This window comes from Halichoerus grypus, chromosome 11 (assembly GCF_964656455.1).
Source record: "Halichoerus grypus chromosome 11, mHalGry1.hap1.1, whole genome shotgun sequence".
In the NCBI taxonomy this organism is placed as follows: domain Eukaryota; kingdom Metazoa; phylum Chordata; class Mammalia; order Carnivora; family Phocidae; genus Halichoerus; species Halichoerus grypus.
In genome coordinates, this window is record NC_135722.1 from 13,775,919 (window position 1) to 13,798,561 (window position 22,643).

The window sequence follows — 22,643 nt, forward strand, 5'->3', positions numbered from 1 at the left end:
ATTGAGAACAGTGTAGTATCAGTAAATGGAAGTTATAACATTCTACAATGCCTATGGAGAAGTGTTTATGATCACTTGTATTAAAGATGTTTCTAAGAATGCTAAGAAGCATAAAAATAAAAAATAATACATAAATACATACACATATATATATGTACATATATATACACACACACACACACCCCATGCTCAATCCTCAGTTGTCATGTCAAGCTTCAATTCTTTCAGTTGGGCTTATTTTCTCTGAAAATTTTATGTGATTATGGACACACTGATGACTTACTGATGGGATACTTTTCTACCTATAAACTTTGGGATCTAATTTTTTCAAACAATTTACTTTAGGGTCCTCTGAATATGAATTGAGTTTAAATCATATTTACTCCAAAACTAGCACACCCAAGAATAATACAGACTTTGAGGATATACCAATACCTAAGATTTTTTTAAAAAATGGACTATCAGGTCTTTCATACTTTGGCAGCTCTCTCTTATAGTTCTTTCCACAGATCTAACAAAGAGTTCCGTGAGAAAAAGCAGACAACATAGTTATTCAATGAGGCATCTCCAATGATGTGGGTCTGCAGAAAAAGCCAATCAGGATAGACCTCAACTCCAAACTTCTCTTTTACCACACTGAAAACACCCCCCATCATTAAGTGTTCCCCTAGGTCACACTTGTACATAGTGGTCATGGAATCCTACAGTTCTCTCATGTATGACATGTCCTCCTAGAGCAATACTGGACTTTCCTGCTTGGCCTTCCCTGTGACTTGCACCTGGTTAGATGTTTGGAAGCAACGAAGGGTGTGGGAGGAATCTCAGGAAGAAACCAAATATCATTGTCTGACAACTTGTTCAAATGAAGTAATCACAAGGTGTCTAGGCAACAGAAGACTGTTGTTGCCCTCTTTCAAGGAAGACAGAGCTACTTATGACAACCAAGAGATGCAAGATCATCTCTGAGTTCATAGTTCTCCCTCTTACCCACACAAATGTGTCTACATTAGATGTCAGAGTACTACTCTTTCCCTATCAAAACACTGATGTCAAAAAAAAAAAATCCTGGTGAGGTTGCACATTCCATCACCTTTTCAGTTCTACTATTTTTATCACAAAATTCTGAACTGGAATTAGATCATAACCTCTGTTGTCAAGAGACACAGTAACAGCAGCCCAGGGAACTCCATCTCAGAAGTGTGTCCAGAAGGCATTTTGAATAGAGTGTCTCCGAGGAGATACCAAAATTAGATCCAACATATTCCCCTTTTCGTATATGCCTTGTCATGAAATAGAAGAGGACTTCAAATAAAACTCTGCCAACTAAGATCTACTAAAGTGTGACACTTGCAAGAGGAAAATCAGCTATGATCAATGATAAACTGCTTGAGATGGATAAATTCTGAATCTGAAAAAAAAAGTGATGTATATATGTCACTAGTGTTCATTGTGGAATTCACAGGATTCCATTCCCACATGGAGAAATAGATGATTTTTTTTTCAAACTAAGTCCTTTTTTCTTTTTGTCAATTTTTTATTTTAAGTAGGCTCCATAGCCAACATGGGGCTTAAACTCATGACCCTGAGATCAAGAGCCCCATGTTCTCCTGACTGAGCCAGCCATATGCCCCTCAAGCTAAGAGGTTTTAATGTTCCTATTACAGTAAACTTCACACAAACTTAGTAATTTTAATATAATTTAGTAATTTATAAGTAAAAATATGTTCAAAAAAACCAAAAATACCCATGTTAAATATTCTCTATGGAGAAAAATACAAATAAGAAAGTAGGTTGAAATTGAAAGATTCTTAGTGATCATGTAACACAATACTGCAATGTTGATGGATGGTGACAAAAGGTGATATCCCTCTCTATTGCATAAATACAGTTTTTATCCAAATATCTTGGTCTCTCTCAAGTTACCCTCTTTTCTAGATTATATTAAAACTCACTAAGATAATTCATATCTGTGATGTAACTATTTCTGTTTCAAAGCCTAAAAAGACTCCTCTGAGTTTTAACATTCTTTATCAGTTATTACATTCAAATTCCCTATTTCAACCTTTTGTTGCTTGTATACTTTACTTCTAGCCCACATGAATATATCTACTTAATTTGGGCCATCTATGCTACAATCATAATAACCCAATAGTATAAACAAATTATTATAAATTGTATGACCAATGAAAAACCTAATGCTTCCCCTCAATTAGAAGTGATCATTGTAGAAGCAAAAAGTAGTTTTTACAAAAAGAATAATATGAGTACCACCCCCACTATCAGAACCTTCCCAAGGTAAAAAGATTCCTTCAGAAAGGTGAATATTCACACTATGTTCTGCCACTGTTCTAGGAGGATCTAAATAAATATGAGAATTTGAAGTATGACCCCAAGAAATAGAAGGGAGATTACCTAACATATAGATTGTCCCTGAAAACATGAAGATTTTATAATTATTTGGATCTGGTGTTTTCTGCTCAGTCAACCAAGAAGAACTACCAAGTTGAAAGTACATGATCAGACATGATGTGACTGAAGTGTCTAATACAAAGGAAGTCATATGAAGGAGGAATAGTCTGCCAGGCTGTGGATATAAGCACATAAAAGTATAACTGTAAACAGAGAACACCAGAAGTCAACATGAAGAAGAGCAGGGAAAACACTAGATCAAAACCACCATGATGCTAAGCAGGCAAGAGAGGTAGAGACACAGCAGTGAACATCCCACGCATGTGTCTTGACATGGCAGTTTGTACCTGGTGCTGTCTCTTCTTGTACATGAAACTGACTCAACACTAACCAGTGTACATGCTTATTCTTGAAGGAATGAATTCCCATGCCCCCTGATTATGTTAACACCACAATAAAAAGATAACATTCTTAATAGACTTTTAGACAAATCCAAACTATGAAGAAAAATTTGAAACTCCCATTCATCTTTGTCATCTGAAATCAACTTCTTTCTCCATAACTTCCTCATGGCATTTTTCACTTCTGCATTCCTCAATGTGTAAATCAGAGGATTGATCAAAGGTGTTCCAAGTGTATAAAACACAGCTATCATCTTATCCATGGGGAAGGTGGTTGCAGGGCGTGTGTATATAAATATGCAAGGACCAAAGAACAAGATGACCACAATGATGTGAGAGATGCAGGTGGAGAGGGCTTTTCTCCTCCCTTCAGCACTGTGGTTTCTCAGAGAATACAAGATGATAACATAGGAGCACATCAGCATGACAAAACTCACTGTACAAATGGCCCCACTATTGGACACCAACAGTAGATTGATCACATAGGTGTCTGCGCAGGCAAGTTTCAACAAGGGCTGCAAGTCACAAAAATAGTGATCAATCACATTGGGACCACAGAAAGGTAAACTCAAGGCAAGAAAAATCTGAGCTAAAGAATGCACACAGGACCCCACCCAGGCTATAGCTACCAGCACCTCACAGACCCATCGACTCATGATGGTTGTGTAGTGCAGGGGCTTACAGATGGCCACGTAGCGGTCAGCAGCCATGAGGATTAGGATGAAAATCTCCAGGCAGCCAAAGAAATGGAATGAAAAGACTTGTATCATGCACTCACTGAAAGAGATAGTGGTTTTCTTCAAAAGGGCATCCACAATCATTCTAGGGGCTATGGAAGTACAAAAGCAGGTGTCAGATAAGGATAGGTGGAAAAGGAAGAAATACATTGGACTCCCTAGTGTCTGGCTGGTCTTGATAGTAGTAAGAATCAAAAAGTTACACAGCAACATCCCCAGATAGAAAAGCAAGAAAATGACAAACACAATTTTCTTTCTAAGAGGATCCTGGGTCAACCCAAGCAGAATGAACTCAGTCACATTATTATTCAGCTGCATGATTTCATGAACGAGGAGAAGGCTGAGTATGAAGCTGTTGATCTGCAAAAAAGAAAGGAATTAATTCAAGGTGTGATGTGTGATTTTATGGAATATTTTAAGAAAAATAAATATTCCTCATCATGAATGTTTTAGGGGTGGGCTCTTACAAGTCACCTCAATAGTTTGTTCCTCCATTTATAATGGCCACGTCATAAGGTCATTATGAATCTCAACAAATTTGTGAAGGTTATATCTTCCTAGAGTACACTTCAGGTACAATCTTGTAGCATTTAAATGATTCTGATTAATTTCGTCAATTCAATGAATATAAAGGTGAAAGATATGACTCCATTTTATTATTAATGTTATTATTTTTGCATATTTAATAAATCCTTGGGCCCATGTTTCGATGGTGTATCACTTGGCATTTTGGATATTTTGGCTGCCTTTTGAGGTTCATGATATAAATATAAAATCACACCCCACTTTCACCCCATAAAGAATGTCTTCTTTATGCATATATTTATCACCCTATATTTGTTATACATAGTTATAGAAAATGTATATTTTTCATAATTATATAATACACCATCTTTCACTAAACATTTGTTCCCAGATATTACAGCTTGAAAAGAGGAACAGGAAATACTTATAGCTTCTAAATAAAATGCTATTACCTTGAAACACCCTTATGATACTTAGTATTTGACATACTCTAATGCAGATAAGTGAATGAATGTCTTTGATAGTTGATTATCTCAAATATCTGCATTTCTAATTTTCTCCCTCCCATTTCTGGAAAGCACTCCTTAGAGGACCCAAAATCCCTGAGATTACATATAAATGAAAGAGGTTATTATTACTCAATAGCTCATGTTTTCAATAATCCAAATTTTAGCTTAAGCACTTTGGATCTGAGGTCATGTAGGGAGATGTCACCAGGCAGTTCATGCAGGACCAAATCACGACTGTAATCTCCACCAGAGTTTGTATTATCTAGGTAGTGAAAATCCCATATCCTTGTAACAGAACAAAGATTCAGGAGAGTGAGGTAGATATACTTTTAGACAAGAGGAATAGTAAATAGTCAGAACTGACTTCATTCAATTTTTTTCTATCCTGGCAAAGTCAATGATCATTCAACTTTGAAATTTTACACCTTCCAAATGAAGATTTCCTTTTTTCAAATTTGGAAAAAAAGATTGCCACTGACTTCACTTCAAAGAACAAAATCTTTTCTCTAGATCTTTCTTGTCAAGATGGTGTTGAAAGGGACACTACATACGAGTAAAAGTATAAAAGTATAAACTGAAGTGTGGTGTATTTAAAAATAATTTGGAAGACTTACCAAATATTTAATCAACAGTTTAATCAATAATCTCCTTCCTTCCTGGAATGTCATTTCATTTCTACCTACTTCAATTGTCTCAAAACTTCAAGACCCAAATTCCAAGAACTCTTCTCTGGAGGCCTTCAGTAATTACTCTGTGATAAAAGAAATTCTCACTCCTTTTCTCCATTGACATCCTTTATAGATTTTCTTATAACATTACATACCATGCTTAAATTCAATTATGTGTGTGCTTTCTTTAGCTTCTTTCTTGGAATAAGAATCTTTGAAAACTATTTGTTCTCAGGATTTTATTCTCCATAGTTTCAACCTCAATGCCTTGTTCCATGTAGGTACTTAGTATTTTTTAATTAAAACTTCTCAATTACCTCTTAAATATAATATTTATCTGATGGTTTTAGTAATATTCTGATTACAGAACACTTTCATATCATTAAACTAATGTGGCCTTCTATCCACTATGTATGGCAGACAGACAAATATTCCCATGATTTAAAAATCCAGGAAGTAAGTTGAGATCAATTTTAAGCAATGTAGTAAAGATGGAGTAGAATATGTTGTATTCTGAAGAGCATCACAGAGACATGCAAGATTTGGGGACTCTGACACCCATAAAAATCATCATCTTAAACATTAGCATTTTTACATGAATCTTTAACCCATAAAGAATGCAAGGAGAGCCTTGACATTTTTCATATCTTCTTGCAACTGAGGCATGTTTATGTCCATGTCTTTGTGGATGACTACATGTCCATTTTTTCCAAAGACATGTTAACACTTTCATCTGGTTCTCCAAGGAATATGACATAAAAATGAGTTGCAATGATCTGGAGACAAATAGCACTAGTAAAATAGCATATCTTCTAATAAGTATTGTACTTACCTTGACTTTTCAAACAAGTTTAGCTAACTTTAGAATGGCTAAATTTGTCAGCACGGTAATGAACAAACTAAGTGTTGGATTTGGAGGCAACAGAGAAGAGCCGAAAGAAAAGCACACAAAAAAAGTGGAGAATAGATGAGGGTGGAATATACAGTGTCAGGTGGATCATTCTATCCTAAAAATCTGTTTTACTGCAGTGGCCATGGTGAGAGCCACTGCTTTCCTTAAGGGCTTTCTTCAACTACTTAACCCTCCCAGATTGGGTTACACTAGACTTCTATCTTTGGGAGAATCCCTGCACTCATTTCTATGCAAAATCCACCATTCTCTGTGGGAAGGTTAAGAAGCTGTCCCCAGATTCTTTATCCCTTAAGGAAACAAACTTAGGGTTCCAGAAGGGAGGGGGATAGGAGGATGGGTTAACCGGGTGATGGGTATTAAGGAGGGCACAGGTGGTGATGAGCACTGGGTGTTATATCCAACTAATGAATCGTTGACCACTACATCAAAAACTGATGATGTACTATATGTTGGCTAATTGAACATAATAATAAAAATTTTAAAAAACCCTCACACATATATAGTACATTACCTTTCATTTTCATGATGTCGTATTGCCTCCACACTGCCATGTTTCCTCTGAACTTTCCATGAGAAGTAGTTATTCAGCTCTCAAACTAAATCTCAGATGTGTGTGAACTGCAAATTAAATTCTTACGATATTATTTTGGAAGAATAATAATTCCATACTCTAATGTACAACTATTATTTATTTTTTTTAGATTTATTTCTTTATTTTAGAGAAAGAGAAAGTGGGGGGGAGGGACAGAGGGAGAGAAAGGGAGACTCTCAGGCAGACTCTCCACTGAGCATAGAGCTGGATGCGGCGCCTCATCCCAGGACCCCAAGATCATGACCAGAGCTAAATCAAGAGTCAGTTGCTCAACCGCTGAGCTACCCAGGTGCCCCATGACTTTCTATTTAAAACTGTCACTTGGAGATGGGAAAGCTGGCATTCTCCAGAAGCTGTCAAGGTCACTGCCTCAATTGACCTTTTCTCTAATTTCTCACCAGGCATAAGCTCTTCCAACTTCAATATCCATACTGAGGACTTATCTTCCTCAGCTACCTTACGTGAAAAGCATTTGTGAACTTTCTACATTCTGCTACCTCAATAAACTATAAAAAAACCTTACAGCATGAAATTCATCCTTCCATCCCCATATAAGAATGGAAAGCCACACAAAGACTTTCACATACCTGGTACTCATAAAATACTTGCTGAGTTCAAAAGATTATTTTATCCCAAAGCTTACATTTCATTTTATTTCTTTACTATATTAACAGTAAACTTTTGAAAAATAATCTCTTTTTTCCTGTTCCCTTCTCAGAGGAAGTGGTTGCAATAGTCACAAGACATATGGAAATATAATTTTTAAATATGTTGGATTATTCTGTAATGATGCCTCCTTGAGTACAAAGATGTAAGCAATCTGTCACTTACCTGTTAGAACACCATAAATTAGTGCCAAATATTTCCATCCCTTTTTGAAAGCAGCCTTCCCATAGAACAAAAAATACCCTTTCTGTATCCCAGGGGGAATATTTTATTTTAAACATGATATAAAATATTAGCACCCTAGAGAATACTATTCCCTAAAGTTGCCCTTTCTTTGTTAATCAGAAACATCCCAGATGTTGTAATACATTTAACTTTTGGTTCATCCATTTAGCCTGCAGTAGAATAAGTTAACCCTCCTCAGACCCAAGAACCAAATACAGACAAGGGTTTGGTGGTAGAAGGTGCCTCGGGCTGCCAAAAGATACAGGGGAAAAAAGGAAAATACAAATGAATGGTGCTAGAGAACAGGAAGAAGAAAAAATAGTGTCCTTGGCAAAAAGAGGATATGGTTCTCCAAGAAACTACTCTGATCCCACCCAGTGCCCTAAGTTGATCTTCTGCACTTTAGGAGACAAGCTTCTCTAGCTCTTGTAATTTATTCACAAGTACAATCCAAGGAAAGCAGTAGGGTGTCCTAAAACCAGGGGTTCTGTTCTGTGTGCTATAGCCAAGCCCCACCAAAGAACCAGAGATATGTAGCAACTAATCTGAGAATTAGTACATATACTGAATAGATATCTCATATTATTTCAAATTCATTTCCATTTGTTTCATTAACTAATATTAGTAAAATGACACTTGTTAAGGAATTCATTTTATTGAAATAATTTTAACTCACCCAATATTTATTAAATGCCTTTTATATTCTATCTCTTTATCACTTTATATAACTTTTATCTTTTCATTTTCATAAATATCCCATGAAATAGGTATTAACAATGACATTTCATATAAAAAAAAAAAACAACTAAAACTCATAAAACTTAAACAGCTTGTCAGTTTTCACATTTAGTAATTTCAGTGTGGAGATCTATGTTAATGATTCTCTTTTAATAGTTTTTCCTCATTCCCCTCTTTTTCCTGACCAGCCTAAATTGAAAGCCAGAAAGTACTAGAAAGTGATGATGAAGGAAATTTCTGATAGCTAGCAATCGTATCTCAGGTTGAGGAGTTTAGAATTAATAATAAAGCAATGAGAATAGCTTGAAATACAGGTAGGTAGCCATAGAATACACGAGTGAAAATGTTCAGTGGACGCTTGGATTTTTTTTTTAAGTTAGGACTGTAGAACTAGATTTTGATATTACTACTTGTAAATGATAGTTTAAATCAAGAAATTGGGTGAGGTCACTACACACCCCTCCCCCCAGATATCAGGTAGATAGTGTGGAGCCAACAACAAAATGTAGGGTTACATCAACATTTAAAAGAATACCTGAAGATTCTTAAGAAGCACATTCAAAGAATCATGAGTAAAATGAGAAGAGGACAGTGATTTGGAACCCAAAGGAGTAGACTTTCAGGAATGAGTGAATTTTCTGCATAAGAAGGCCACCTGAGCATTAGTGCTGAAAACACAGATGCATGCAAATTCTGATTGAAATGATCAGTTACTAGGAAATTAAAAATCAGAAAATTTTGCATGTGAACCAGAAACCAAGAATTCTGATTTTATTCTTCAAAATCTTCACAAGTTCCATAAACTTTAAATACTCATTGAGGGTGGGGATTACCACTATCTTATTCTCCACCATATCTACTAGTAAGTGTTTATAAAAAGCAGTTCACATTATGCATTAAGTTATCTATTGGTTACTAAGTGAATGAATGAATTAAACAAGTAAACCAAATTGAAAAAATGTTTAAGTGATAATTTATAATTACTTCTAAATAATTACCCACATGATGGTAGATGAAATAAGTTGAAGAGATTCTTTCTGAACTACTCTAAAACTACTAATTTAGACAGACAGCAGATTGAAGTGAGGTCAGGTCTTGGGAGACAACTAATAATCCTCTAGGAGTCCCTCCAGTGATGTGCCTCAGTGGCACTTACTGTCAATAACACTGAGACACTGAATCTCATTAAACATCAAATAGGACCTTGAAAATGTTAGGTTGTGCTCATAATAGAGTGTGACATTTTTCATGAAGTGGTGTAGAATGTAGCATCAATAAGGAGAACCTTTGGTGGACATTTGCTGTTTTGATGAAACATAATCTTAACACTTCAGCAGATACACTTGCCTGCCTCATAAAGATGTTAAAGATGAGTTATAAAAACTGTCTCAGTGAGCCCTGATTGATTTTGCCTGAAAGGAGTTTGTCTTCCTTCTTTGAATGAACCTTGATTTTCCTCGGGAGACCCATAAATTCTCCATTTTCAGTATGAGTTATGAGTTGTGTTATGACCCAAGGGTGGGAATATGATTCCTGTGTGGTCAATCAGAAAGCATTTCCCCCAGTTGTAATGATTAGGTCAGGGATCTATTAGCAAATGTAAATGATGTAAACTCAAAACTTTTGTTTCGACTCTTGAAAAAAGTCATTTTTTTTTTTTTCCTAATGGAATTTCTGGAGTAGAGACCCAGAACTCTTGCCTATGATCTTGCTGTAAGTGGAAAGAGCCTGATCTAGAATGGAGCCAACACAAAAGGAAGCAGAGCCAGCAGACAAGCAGAAGAAACCCATTCTTATCATAAAATTTTAACTGTAGAATCCACCCATTCCAACTATTTTACCGTCTTGTATTTTATCCATTTTATCTTACTGGGGGTTTTTTTGCACTAATTTAAATAATATAACAAATACTTGTAAACTTAACTCTATCCCAAGAACTAAAATATTACCAATAATTAAATCCATTTTAGCTCTTCCTTATCTTGTCCCCTGCTTAAACTTAAAGGTAACCAATATCCTGACTTTTGAATGTATAACTACCTTTCTTCCTAGGTTGGTTTTTCCTAGTTTTGAATTTTAAAGAATGTAGCACACTATATGCAGACTTCTAGGAAGTGCTTTTATTTTTTCATTCAACATTACGTATGTTACCAAGATTTACATCGGTTTTTAAATATAGTTGTATTATTTTTACTGTCATAACATACTCTAGTGTATGATTATTTCAAAATGTGTTTACCCATTATCCTGTCAATGAATATTTGTCTACTATGAACAATAACTATTAACATTTATAAGCATGTCTCTTACAAATGTAATTGGTGGGTAGCAGGATGTGGCAATATGCAGCTTTACAAGATAATATAATAAATTTCTACAAGGGGTCCAGGAAATGCAACAGAACTATGTTCAAAAAAAGAAAAGACTAGAATATTTATAAACAGATCTAATACTTCCACTTGATGAATGAAGATATTTTCTATTTTGCTGTTGATGTTTTAATTAAAAACATGGATAGATTTGTAATCCAAAAAACAATCTGGGTCTATATTTTTCACTATCAACTAAAAATGGTCAGTTGTTAGCAATGTAATGGTTCAGAAGATAGCTACACTTGTGGTGAACACAGCATAATGTATAAAATTTTTAAATCACTAAGTTGTACACCTGAAATTAACATTGTGTGTTAATTACACTCAAATTTTAAAATTGCCAATTCTTAGCCACTTTATCTGTGTCATATTTAGAATAAAATTTTTGAGCACTAAAATAGACTGATGTCCTGTGAATGGAAGAAAAGTTTCTATGAAGCAGAAAAACATTTCCTTATTTATTAAATATTATTAGTAGTATTAGAATATGTAATCTAGAAAGTTAGATTTAAGGTATATGCTTGCACTTCTATTAACAGAAGCATATGTATACAAATAATTCCATCTACTCCTACATACTTATATTAATTGAAGATGACTTACAGAGGTTAGGCAAAGCATGGTAATGAATTAGAGAATTGCATGATAGCATAAAGTTCTTTGTTTCCTAGAATATAGCCTGGGATCAAAAGCCTGGTCAAGTAGAATAAGATCTTCTGTTTGGAAAATGATAATGAAAAGCATCATCTTTACTGTCTTACTGATAGGTTACAGAGCTCTATAAATAGGTGAACTTCCAGAACCTTGAGTCCTAAGGGGACCTCATACCTCCTAATAGACTGCCTACCAGTACTTTAGCTTCTTAAAAGAACTTCTTAAAAGTGAAGAACTCAAAAAGATAGAAAAATTAAAATGGATTTACCTTCATCTTATTTCATAATTTAAAAACCCAATTTGAAGAGGTAGTGGAGGGAGATGAATAGGTGAAGCACTGAGAATCTTTCGGGCAATAAAAAAAAAATCTGTATGACACTATAATGATGGATACATGTCATTATTATACATTTGTCTAAACCCACAGAATGTACAATGAAGGTAGGGTCCAGAATGAACCCTAAGGTGAACTATGGAACGTGGGTGATTATGATGTGTCAGTGTAAGTTCAACTGAAACAAACATATAACTTTGGTGGGGGTTGTTGATAATGAGGAGGCTGTGCGTATGTGAGGGCAGGCAATACATGGGAAATTTCTATGCCTTCCTCTCAATTTTTCTGTGAACATAACACTGTTATAAAAAATAAAGTCTTCAATAAAATGATTTATTAGCTGATGTATATAGACTTTTATACGTTTTCTTGCCAGGTTTTTTCCTGCGGTATAATTTCTTAGGGTCATGATCTATCCTGAAGCTATGACAACAATGTTTTCTTTAGGTCAGCCTTACTTACAGATGCCTCGAAACTCCAGCCCCAGTCATGAACTGCAACTGAGGCCTCCTGTCTGTCTCCCATCCATGAGCTCATGCCAACTCCCTGCCTTTACTCAGAACATCTTCCTGAGATCACTCTTTTACTGCTTCGTATCACTCAGAGCATGGGCCCAGTACCATCTACACAATCAAGACTTGTGCGATCCATTGAAGTGTCCACTGTTTACACACATGGCCCCTAAGTGTTCCTTGATAATCATTGTTCCTCAAATTTGCAGAAGACTTTTAAATAGGGATGCTCTGAAGCTCAGCTTCAGCCTTGGTATTCAGCCAAAATAATTTATCAGTTTAGACTTCAGCATTTGAAAGTTCTAGAGACAAAGGCCTGCATCAGTGTCATTTCTGGTTGTCTCTTCCCTTCAGGGAATGACTGCATAGGTTACCACTGTGTCCAATCTGCCTAATGGTACAATTACAGATTAGTTGTGGCATTCAGATTCATTGTTAATATATGAATATTTACTTTCAAATATTAATATTTACTTTCAAATATTAATGAACATTCTAAGTGTGACTTGGAGAAAATACCTCCTCATTTGTTTTATTTTTTTCACTTTGGTTTTCTTGTGGATTTGAAACATTTTGGATAGGATTTGGATCATCATTCTTATAATACCAATAATCAGAATACTAACCTCGTTCCCAAAATGTGAACACACACATGATAGCCACGGCTGCAATTGACAGCAAATCACTTCAGAACAGGCACAAATTGGATCACAAAGCAAATGAAATTGCACAAGTTCCTTTTCCATTTTTTTAACCTACTGTCTCATTGATAAAGAAAGGAATCCTATTTTTGATTCTTGCCTCAAACTAATAAGCAAAATTATCGCATAGGGCTAGCACAGTCCTGTAATATTTAAATTATAATATTTAATTCTGAAATGTTTAAATCTCTTAAAGAATGAAATTTATCTTTTAGAAATATTTTTACTTTTTGTTTCGTTTGGACATTTGTAGAGAATCATGACCACTGAAAAGGGTCTTGATGAATTCCTCCAATGAGACATTGAAGAAAGTTTCCAACACAGGGCAGAAAGGAGGAAGAAAAGAAAGAAATGTTAAGATGCAGGATACTTGGTCAAGTTAGAAAATACAGTCTTTTAAAGGAAAATCATTTCTTCCAGAAACCATCTGGGGATAAAAAATGCTCTAGGTAACATCTGGTACACACAAAGGTCTCCAAAATGATCTCTCTGGATTGCTTCCCAGCAGAGAATGCTACAACAGAAAGTGACCTGTGGTTCCCAGTGACTGAAAGAAGACTGAAGAATTAACAAATGCCAAGATTTCTATTTTTTCTATGTTTTGATAAACTCGGAGCATAAAAAGTATAATGAACAGTTAAATTCTCAAACACATTGGACCATGGGAAGCTGAGCTCTTCTGAGAACACAAGGCTAGACTTTCTCACTCATTTGTATCATTCCACAAATACTCCTAAGACTAGAAGAGGTTCCCAAAATATAAAGCACAGGTCCTTCTCTTCCCTGTATTTTTATGAAAATTACCACTTTTACTGTCCTTTTTTTTTTTCCTTCTCACTTCTCTTCAATCCTTAAATTTCCTCTCTGCTAATCTTGTTAGGAAAGCTTCTCACTTCCAGCTGCCCTTGCATCGTTATTAGAAAAGCCTTCTCTACCGCAAAGCTGCAACACACTTTTGCCATAGCTTCCTTTACTACACTGACAAGTATTTTCTATTTAAATTTTTAACTATTTTTAATTCCCATGGTATAAAGAATATTTTTCCAGATAGCTACACACACACTGTCTTAGCAACTTTTTTGAATCATTTATTTTTCCCAGTAATTTAAATACCACATTAACCTTATTCCAAAATCTTATAGCTATTATGTTCTATTTCAGAGATTTGTGTTCAGCTTCAGTGATATGTGTATTTCATTGTTAATACCACACGTTTGCATTATTTGAGGTTGGGTGCTATATTTTATCTTTTAGACCTTCCCCCCATTTTTTGTCCAATTTACCTGCCCATGTTTTGCATATTTATTTTTCAAGAGGAAATAATTTGTCAACTTAAAAATATACATTATTAGTGATTTTACTGGGGAACTCTTTAATGTGTATGTTAACTTGTGGAAAGTTGAGATCTTTGGATGTTGTGTATCTTTCAGATATGAGGCGGAATTAGAGGAGTCAACCCCTGGTACTCACACAGGACCTGGAAAAGTCTGGGTTTCCCATGCAGCAGAATAGAGAACCTCATAATTCACAGAGCACCAGGTAAAGTATTCAAAAGTACATTGCCTCAATAGGTAGAAAACATTAATCACAAGCTAAACATTGTTCTAGTCCCATTTAACAAAGTTCAAAAACAATTATAGAAATGCAAAATATCCAGCAACAAAGGTAAAAATAATAATGTCTAACAGTCAATCAAAAATCACCAAGCATGTAAAGAGGTAGGAATATATCATCCATTACATGGGGGCAGAAAAAACCCATTCAACACCCCCATACACACACACATACAAAGTGACAATAATATAATTAGTAAATGAGTACATTAAAATTATTATTATCACTGCATTAAATATCTTCAATAAAGTAGAAAAAAGATTGAATATGGTAAGTAGAGACACAGAAAACACAAAAAAGAGCCAAAAGTTAAAATTCTAGTGATTAAAAATACAATAACTGAGACAAGAATAGCAGATAACAGATTGTCCACTGCAGCAGAAAAGATTAGTAAACTTGAAGACACTACAATAGAAACCATCAAAATGAAAACAAAGAAAAAAAAAGGGACTGAAAAACAAATACACAGAGCATCCATGAGCTCAGAAAAAACTTCAAACAGCCTTACATATGAATAATTGGAATCTTCAAAGAATAGGATGGGAGAAATGACAGAAAACAGAAATAATGGCCAAATTATTTCTGAATTTAATGAAAACTATAAACCCACAGAACCAAGAATCAAACAAGACACAAAGTCATGATGTACACTACACTAAGAGATGCATCATAATATATTGGTCAAAAACAGTGAAAAAATGTTAAAAACAGCACAAGGGAAAAGACACTCTATATATACAGCAGAATAAAGATAAAAATCACAGCAAACTTCTCACCAGACACATTGTAAACCAGTGGAGCTGAAGAGAATGGAGCAACATCTTTAAAATACTCAAACAAAAATTGTCCACCTCAAATTCGAAACTCACCAAAAATATCTTTAAAAACAAAGCTGAAGTAAAGACTTTCAGACATATAAAATTCAAGAAATTCACCAGTACCAGCCATCACTACAAGGACAGTTAAGGAAATCCTTTATGAGCAGATAAATTCTACCAACTAGGAATCTGGATCTGAAAGAAATCAAGACCAACAGAAGTGGTAAATATATGCACAAATACAAATCATATGATTGCTATATCAGCAAAAGCCCACATTAACTCATTTTTCTTACTCCAGAATGTGTGTTTTGTCACAAATAAGAGAATTTCCATTTTAATACTTTCCCATACAGGTACCAAATATTAAAAACCTAAATTTAAATGTCCTCTTGATATAGCCACAACCTCCCTCCTAAATCCCTGAAAGTTAAGTATGCTAACTTCCCATAAAACAGCCCCAAACCAGGCTAAACCTGAATGTGGTGCAATTTTTAAAGCTTGTGGACTGTGAGAAATATCAGAAATGTATCAAAAAATGTTCTGTCTTCAGGAGAGAACCAGGAGACTTTATTTTTCTTATTTTTTAAAAAAATTTTTTATAGAAAACGGAGGACAGTTTCCTTTTTTTATTATTATTATGTTCAATTAGCCAACATAGAATACATCATTAGTTTTTGATGTGGTGTTCAATGATTCATTAGTTGTGTATAACACCCATTGCTAATCACAACACATGCTCTCCTTAATACCCATCACCGGTTACCCCGTCCCCCCCACCCCCTCCCTTCTGTAACCCTCAGTTTGTTTCTTGCAGTCCTGAGTCACTCATGGTTTGTCTCCCTCTCCAATTTCTTCCCATTCAGTTTTCCCTCCCTTCCCCTGTGGTCCTCTGCACTATTCCTTATGTTTCACATATGAGTGAAACCATATGATAATTGTCTTTCCCTGCTTGACTTATTTCACTTAGCATAATACCTTCCAGTTCCATCCATGTCGATGCAAATGATGGGTATCCATCCTTTCTGATGGCTAATATTCCATTTTATATATGAACCACATCTTCTTTATCCATTCATCTGTTGAAGGACATCTCAGCTCTTTCCACAGTTTGGCTATTGCGGACATTGTTGCTATGAACATTGGGGTGCATGTGCCCCTTCTTTTCACTACATCTGTATCATTAGGGTAAATGCCTACTAGTGCAATTGCTGGATCATAGGGTAGCTCTATTTATAACATCTTGAGGAACCTCCATACTGTTTTCCAGAGTGGCTGTACCAGCTTGCATTTCCACCAACAGTCTAATAAGAGTTCCCCTTTCTCCACATCCTCGCCAACATTTGTTGTTTCCCGTCTTATTAATTTTAGTCAGTCTGCCTGGTGTAACGTGATATCTCATTGTGGTTTTGATTTGTATTTCCCCAATGGCTAGTGACATTGAACATTTTTTTTCATGTGTCTGTTGGCCATTTGTATGTCTTCTTTGGAGAAGTGTCTGTTCATGTCTTCTGCACATTTCTTGACTGGAGAACCAGGAGATTTTAAAGAATGGCTCTATACTATATAATACTGCTTAGTCAGGTATCTATCAGCTTAGATAACCTCCTGCCCTCTGAGATTGGAAATGGTCATCCAAAGAGCAGAAGCTAAATGAGCCAGCCCTATGATCCTGGAATTGTAGGCTCTAATAAGAAATGAAACTGTGTGAGTAAAGTGACTTTAATAATCTATCCCATGAAAACTGATTTGAACAACATTCACAACAAGAGGTATGAGGAAGTAGAAGTATCTTGCTAATTATAGGAAGAAGTAGCAACATGTATTTGGGATAAAATGAACAGTAGATGACACTGTCCAGATTGTTGCTGGTAGCAACAGCAGGGTTCACATTTGGCTTGCTGCCAGGTTTGAGGTGTTTTGAAACTTATTTGGAAAAGGTGCCAAATAGTCCATTTACAGAAGTCCTAACTAAAGTACAGCATTGTTCAGATCTTTCAGAGAAAAATAAAGAGACAAGAATCTAAACCAGCAGGAAAAAGGAAAGGCTTATTACTAAAAAGAATTGACAATATATTTTTTAAGGGCGCATTTGTCACACCTGTAGACAGATAAGCTAAGCCAATGTTATGATAAAGCTCGGATAAAGTCAATTTCCAGGACGGTTTCCTAAACGGGTAAAGGAAAAAACCACACACCCTCATCCGGTTCAGGTGAGGGCGACCTGGTTAATGGTAATTTCTGTGGCTTCTACAATCCATTGGTTAATTTGGCTCTTATGAGCTCTTTCCACAAGGTGGCGCTCAAGTCAAGTAGTAGGCTAAATCCAGGCTCCAAGTTTCACCTAGTCCTGGAGGATTTTGTACTTTGTCCACTCAGATCTCTATTTACCTTGGTTTTTTAATTTTCCTTCTACTTTGCTGGTCACTCTTCATTCTCCTGTTGCTTCTACTTTTTCTCTCTGACTGCTAAGCTTGTATGTCCTAGGTCCTCTTTTCCTCTGTCAATACTGCTACAGTAAATGCATCCAATCCCATAGCTTTAAATGTTACCTAACTGCTGAAAATTCACACATTTATATCTGCATTCCAGACCACCCTCCCTAATTCCACACTTGTATATCTAACCGCCTGTCCAAATCTCCACTTTGTTGTCTAATAAAATCTCAAATTCAAAATGTCAAAAAATAAACTCCTGATTCCACTTGCAATCATTGCTTCCCACACTCCCACCACCACACTGCTCCTCTCTCAGAAAAGGCTTCGTCTTCTCAGTTGATGGCAAGTCCTTCCCAGCAATTTCTGAAGTCGACATCTTTAAGTCACTGTTTGCTCTTTGCTTCAAACCTCATATCCAATCTGACAAGGAATTTTGCTAGTTAAATGTTCTATATACTAAAATATAGCTTTATTTAGTGTGTAAATTCCCATAGATAATTTTTGTTAATTGAACTTCAATTACACCTTCAGTCATTAAAAAATAATTGACTCATGGGGTACCTGGGTGGCCCATTCGGTTATGCATCAGACTCCTGATTACAGCTCAGGTCATGATCTCAGGGTCACGACATTGAGCCCCTCATCCTCCCTGCTGATGATGGAGCCTGCTTAAGATTCTCTGTCTCTCTTTTACCCTCTGCCCTCCCTAACCCCCACTGCTTCTCACTCTCTATCTCACACTTTCTCTCTCTCACACACACAGGGGCATGCAAAAAAAAATTAAGAAAAATTAAAATTTGACTAATTAGAAAATTATGACAAAGTTGTCACCACACTTCATCACCTGTAACTTTCAGCAATAAGGTTCCTCCGAGAAAATGCAAAATGCATACTTGAGAGAGAAACATGTAAAGACTCTCTGATAATCATAATTTATGTTAAATTCTTATAATACCTTTCTTTTTCCAAAAGCACTGTACATCTCTCAACCCCCTCCCTCTTTGAATATGCTGAAAATCTGTTAACTCTAGAGCTTGACATCCCCACTGCTGGGCAACTGCACTTCTAAGAACCCCTTTGCTTATTTAATTTTTGAACAATTACACTTGCTTCCAGAAAGTTTAACCCCTTTGCTTATTTAATTTTTGAACAATTACACTTGCTTCCAGAAAGTTTAATTCCTGGGGAATATTACACAAAATCCTTAATTACTAAAAAAGACAAAAGTTGCAATTGTTGCTGAAAATTAGAAATGGTGGAAATTCAAGTAAGAATAAAAGACTCCTGGCTTCTTTTTGTCATCTGATAGTCATGTCCTGCCTGGGAGGCTGGAATACACACATGGATAAGTCAAGGGTCAACAAGGAAAAGTACTGAAAAAATACCATTTCATAGTAATTAAAGACATAGTAGTTAAGTAAAGAAAAAATACCATTTCATTGTAGTTAAGGACATAGTAGTTAAGTAATATCAAAACAAATGAATGGGAGTCTGACTGAAAGACACCAAGAGCTCAGTGAGGGAGGTGCTAAAATGATTATGAACGAGACACAAAAATTAAAAATTGACAACAGCAAATCAGGAACTAATAAGACTCTAGGAGGTGTTGTAAGTCAGTTTTACTATATCAGGGTAGAGAATCTTGACAGGTTAGGAATTCTTTTAAAGAACCATGTTTACACCAGAATCAAAATGTTAAACTAAATTTAAAAAAAAATAAAATTAATGGTGGAAAAAAAAAAGGAACCAAGTCTTGCTTTCCCCTTCTGTGGTGGATCTACTCAAGGATACCAGTTGCCACTGAATAACTTCGTGAGATTTAAAAAGTGATTTTGCTAAAGGGAGGGGAAAATGCCTGTTAGGAGGCATGTGGCTCTTTTGGATGATCACACATGTGGCCCCTCTGTGACTGCGGTACAGATCACCATACAGGAACAAATGATTAGATGGTTAACACTGATCTAGACTTCTGCTGTGGAGCAGCTGCTGGTCTGGCACAAGTGAGGTGTTCCTGGGAGCACCCTGTTATTATAGCAGATGGATGAAAATTCACTGGGTCAGGGAATAGCACCTCCATCAGTGGAGAACCAGCCTCAGGGGATGAAACTAGCATGATGTACTCTGGGGCATGTCACACCTGCCCAAACAGGTTCTCTGGGCTCCCATAGCACAGGTCCATCACAAATAAGGAGAACATTAATCTCACAATGTACCTTCTAAGAAGAACAAGAGCCGTTTCTACTTTGATCTAAGAATACAATCAGCTAGGGTTCAAAAAGACACCTGAATGATTTGGTAAACACTGTACTTGGATATCTTATAGCAATCATCCTTAATTGGAGGGAACATAAATCCCTTGGTAAACCAGAAAGGTTATTTCTTCCTCAGGATCATAAATACTTAAGTCTTCTGTTTTAAATCTCTCTTTGAACACAATACAAATCCTAGTTCTCCAAATCTGACCAAGATGTAGTAACTGGATGACTTTTCCCTTGTTTATGCCCCAGAAACCTTACCTCCACAGTCAGAAAAACCACGTTAGAAAAATTGCATCTGGTTCTTGGATTCTTGGACTCTCTCAAATTATTTCATGTGACCAAATCTTGAGTTTGGTAAGATATCACGTTAAATGACCTTAAAATCTTTATTTATAAAACTTTCCATTGTTGACCAACTATAAAAATTTGGCTCTATGAATCACCTCTATTATTTGGTTTAAGTATTTCATATGTATATTTTACTTATTTCATAGAATTATAGGTTAGAAATTAATTTCAAAATACAACATTAAACGAATCAATTACATTGAATAAGTACATATGTATCTATTACTCTTAAAGTACATGAGTAATTCATGCTCAATACCTATTTGTTTTATCTGTAAGCAACGCTTATTCGTTCAGTAAGGAAACTTGATTATGAACTTGAGTTCTAACTTGATTTAGATTAAGTTACTTTGCTTGATCTACTTTTGTGTCCTTTTGAGCAAATTTTTCAAAACTAAATGAATGAGTGTGTACTTGGAATAGAAAATTTGTAAATAAATTGTGTAGGCATCTAGAAAGTGCTCACAAGCCAGAAGAATAGGGGTGGATAATGTACCTGCAAAGAATTACTAGGAGATTCTCTGACGGCCTTTCTTCTAATTTCACCTCTCACCTTCCTTCCTTCTCACTCTCTCTCTCTCTTTATCTCCCTTTCTCCTTCCTTCTGCCCTCTTTCTCTCTGTCCCTTCTCTCATTCTGTGTATATGCATCTGTGATTCTCTCTTACTAACTGTTCTACTGCAGAAATTGAGGCTTACAGAGGCTGAGGTCACTAAGCCAGTAAGTGGCCTGGCTGTGACTTAGCAGTAAGTTTGCTGGGTCTGGATCCAGTGACATCCCTGGCAAATAGAAAGACAGTTATGGAAAGAAGTGTTAGGGGTCTGGAGGCAGGAATTGGATGGAATGACAGTGGAATAAATAAAGTAAGGGGAACAGAGAAATGAAGTTGAGGGTTGCTGGTGACAGGGTTGAATGTTAGATCAAAAATTCAATTCTGCATGGTATCAATGGGGAGCATTAGACAGATGGAGCGTTAGAGATTACTGAGAGCAGTGGCTTTCCTTTTTTTTTTTTTTTAACATTACATGAACCACCTCTCTAATAATACCCTACCCAGAGGCATAAACAATCAACGCAATTGAGATGGATGTTTGTTTTTGAAGAAGATCAAGCCCTTTTACTCAGCTAGTGAGTCACCCTTATACTACAAATGAGGACACTGAGGTTGGGAGGAGCCAGCAACATGCCCAGGAGCAGACCACATTAGAGACACAGCCTGGAAGAAAGCCCACTTCTCATTTCATGAGTCTGGAGTCAGTGTTCCTTCTTCTAATCCACAAGGGTCTTTACAGGCAAGATCTCAGTTCTTGGGTCAGGAGAAAGAGGAGGAGGTTAAGCAGTGGGAATAAATGGCATTTCAACTGTCTCCCTTGGAAACTCTGCATTTTGTATATGGGGTGGTGTGGGAGTGAGGTTGCTGAATCGTAAGAGTAACTTCTCAGCCTTCACGGAGTAGTTGAGTCCACATGTCAGTTAAAGCTGTGCTCTAGAAAATTCCTAAGATACAGCAGCCAGCTTCTGCTTAAAAGGGTTCTAGTGGGGAGGGGAGTGGGGGGATGGGTTAGCCTGGTGATGGGTATTAAGGAGGACACGTACTACATGGAGCACTGGGTGTTACAGGAAAACAATGAATCATGGAACACTACATCAAAAAAAAAGTTCCCAGTACTAACACAAGGTATGTTTTCATTGTAGCATTTCTTCTGGGTTGCAATAGTAACTCTCTTGAAACTTCACATCATCTGTTCTGTTCTGCAGTGTTAGAACAGAATAGTTAACAATTTGAGCTGTGGATTCAAACAGTCCACAGCACACTAGTTATCTAATCTTATGCAAGAGATTTAACTTTCCAAGATCTCAGTTTCTCTTCTTTAAAATGGGAGTCCCAATGATACTTAACTTCACATGGTTGCATGAGGCTTAAGTGAGGTAATACTGTATCCTACTTTGCACAGTGCCCAGCAACATAGTTAGCAAACATAAAACCTAATTGTTTACTTGGTGTCATTATTTTTTTTTTTTTAAAGATTTTATTTATTTTTCAACAGAGAGAGACAGCAAGAGAGGGAACACAAGCAGGGGGAGTGGGAGAGGGAGAAGCAGGGTTCCGGCCGAGCAGGGAGCCCAATGTGGGACTCGATCCCAGGACCCTGGGATCATGACCTGAGCTGAAGGCAGACGCTTAACAACTGAGCCACCCAGGCGCCCTAC

At 36.2% G+C, this 22,643-nt stretch overlaps 1 protein-coding gene and 1 non-coding gene across 2 annotated transcripts; both read right to left on the reverse strand.

Annotated features, from left to right (window-relative positions):
- Window positions 1–484: 484 nt before the first annotated feature.
- On the reverse strand, window positions 485–614 carry LOC118523773 (small nucleolar RNA SNORA18). Its single transcript, XR_004911255.1, has one exon. It is a non-coding gene; the product is annotated as a small nucleolar RNA SNORA18 (small nucleolar RNA).
- Window positions 615–2,812: 2,198 nt separating this feature from the next.
- Window positions 2,813–3,865, reverse strand: LOC118523765 (olfactory receptor 4C16-like). Its single transcript, XM_036073551.1, has one exon. It carries the CDS (start codon window positions 3,863–3,865, stop codon window positions 2,813–2,815), a length of 1,053 nt encoding a protein of 350 aa, XP_035929444.1.
- Window positions 3,866–22,643: the final 18,778 nt, after the last annotated feature.

Excerpts from the sequence above, each read along its gene's own strand:
- LOC118523765 (XM_036073551.1), bottom strand. The coding sequence starts at position 3,865 with ATGCAGCTGAATAATAATGTGACTGAGTTCATTCTGCTTGGGTTGACC.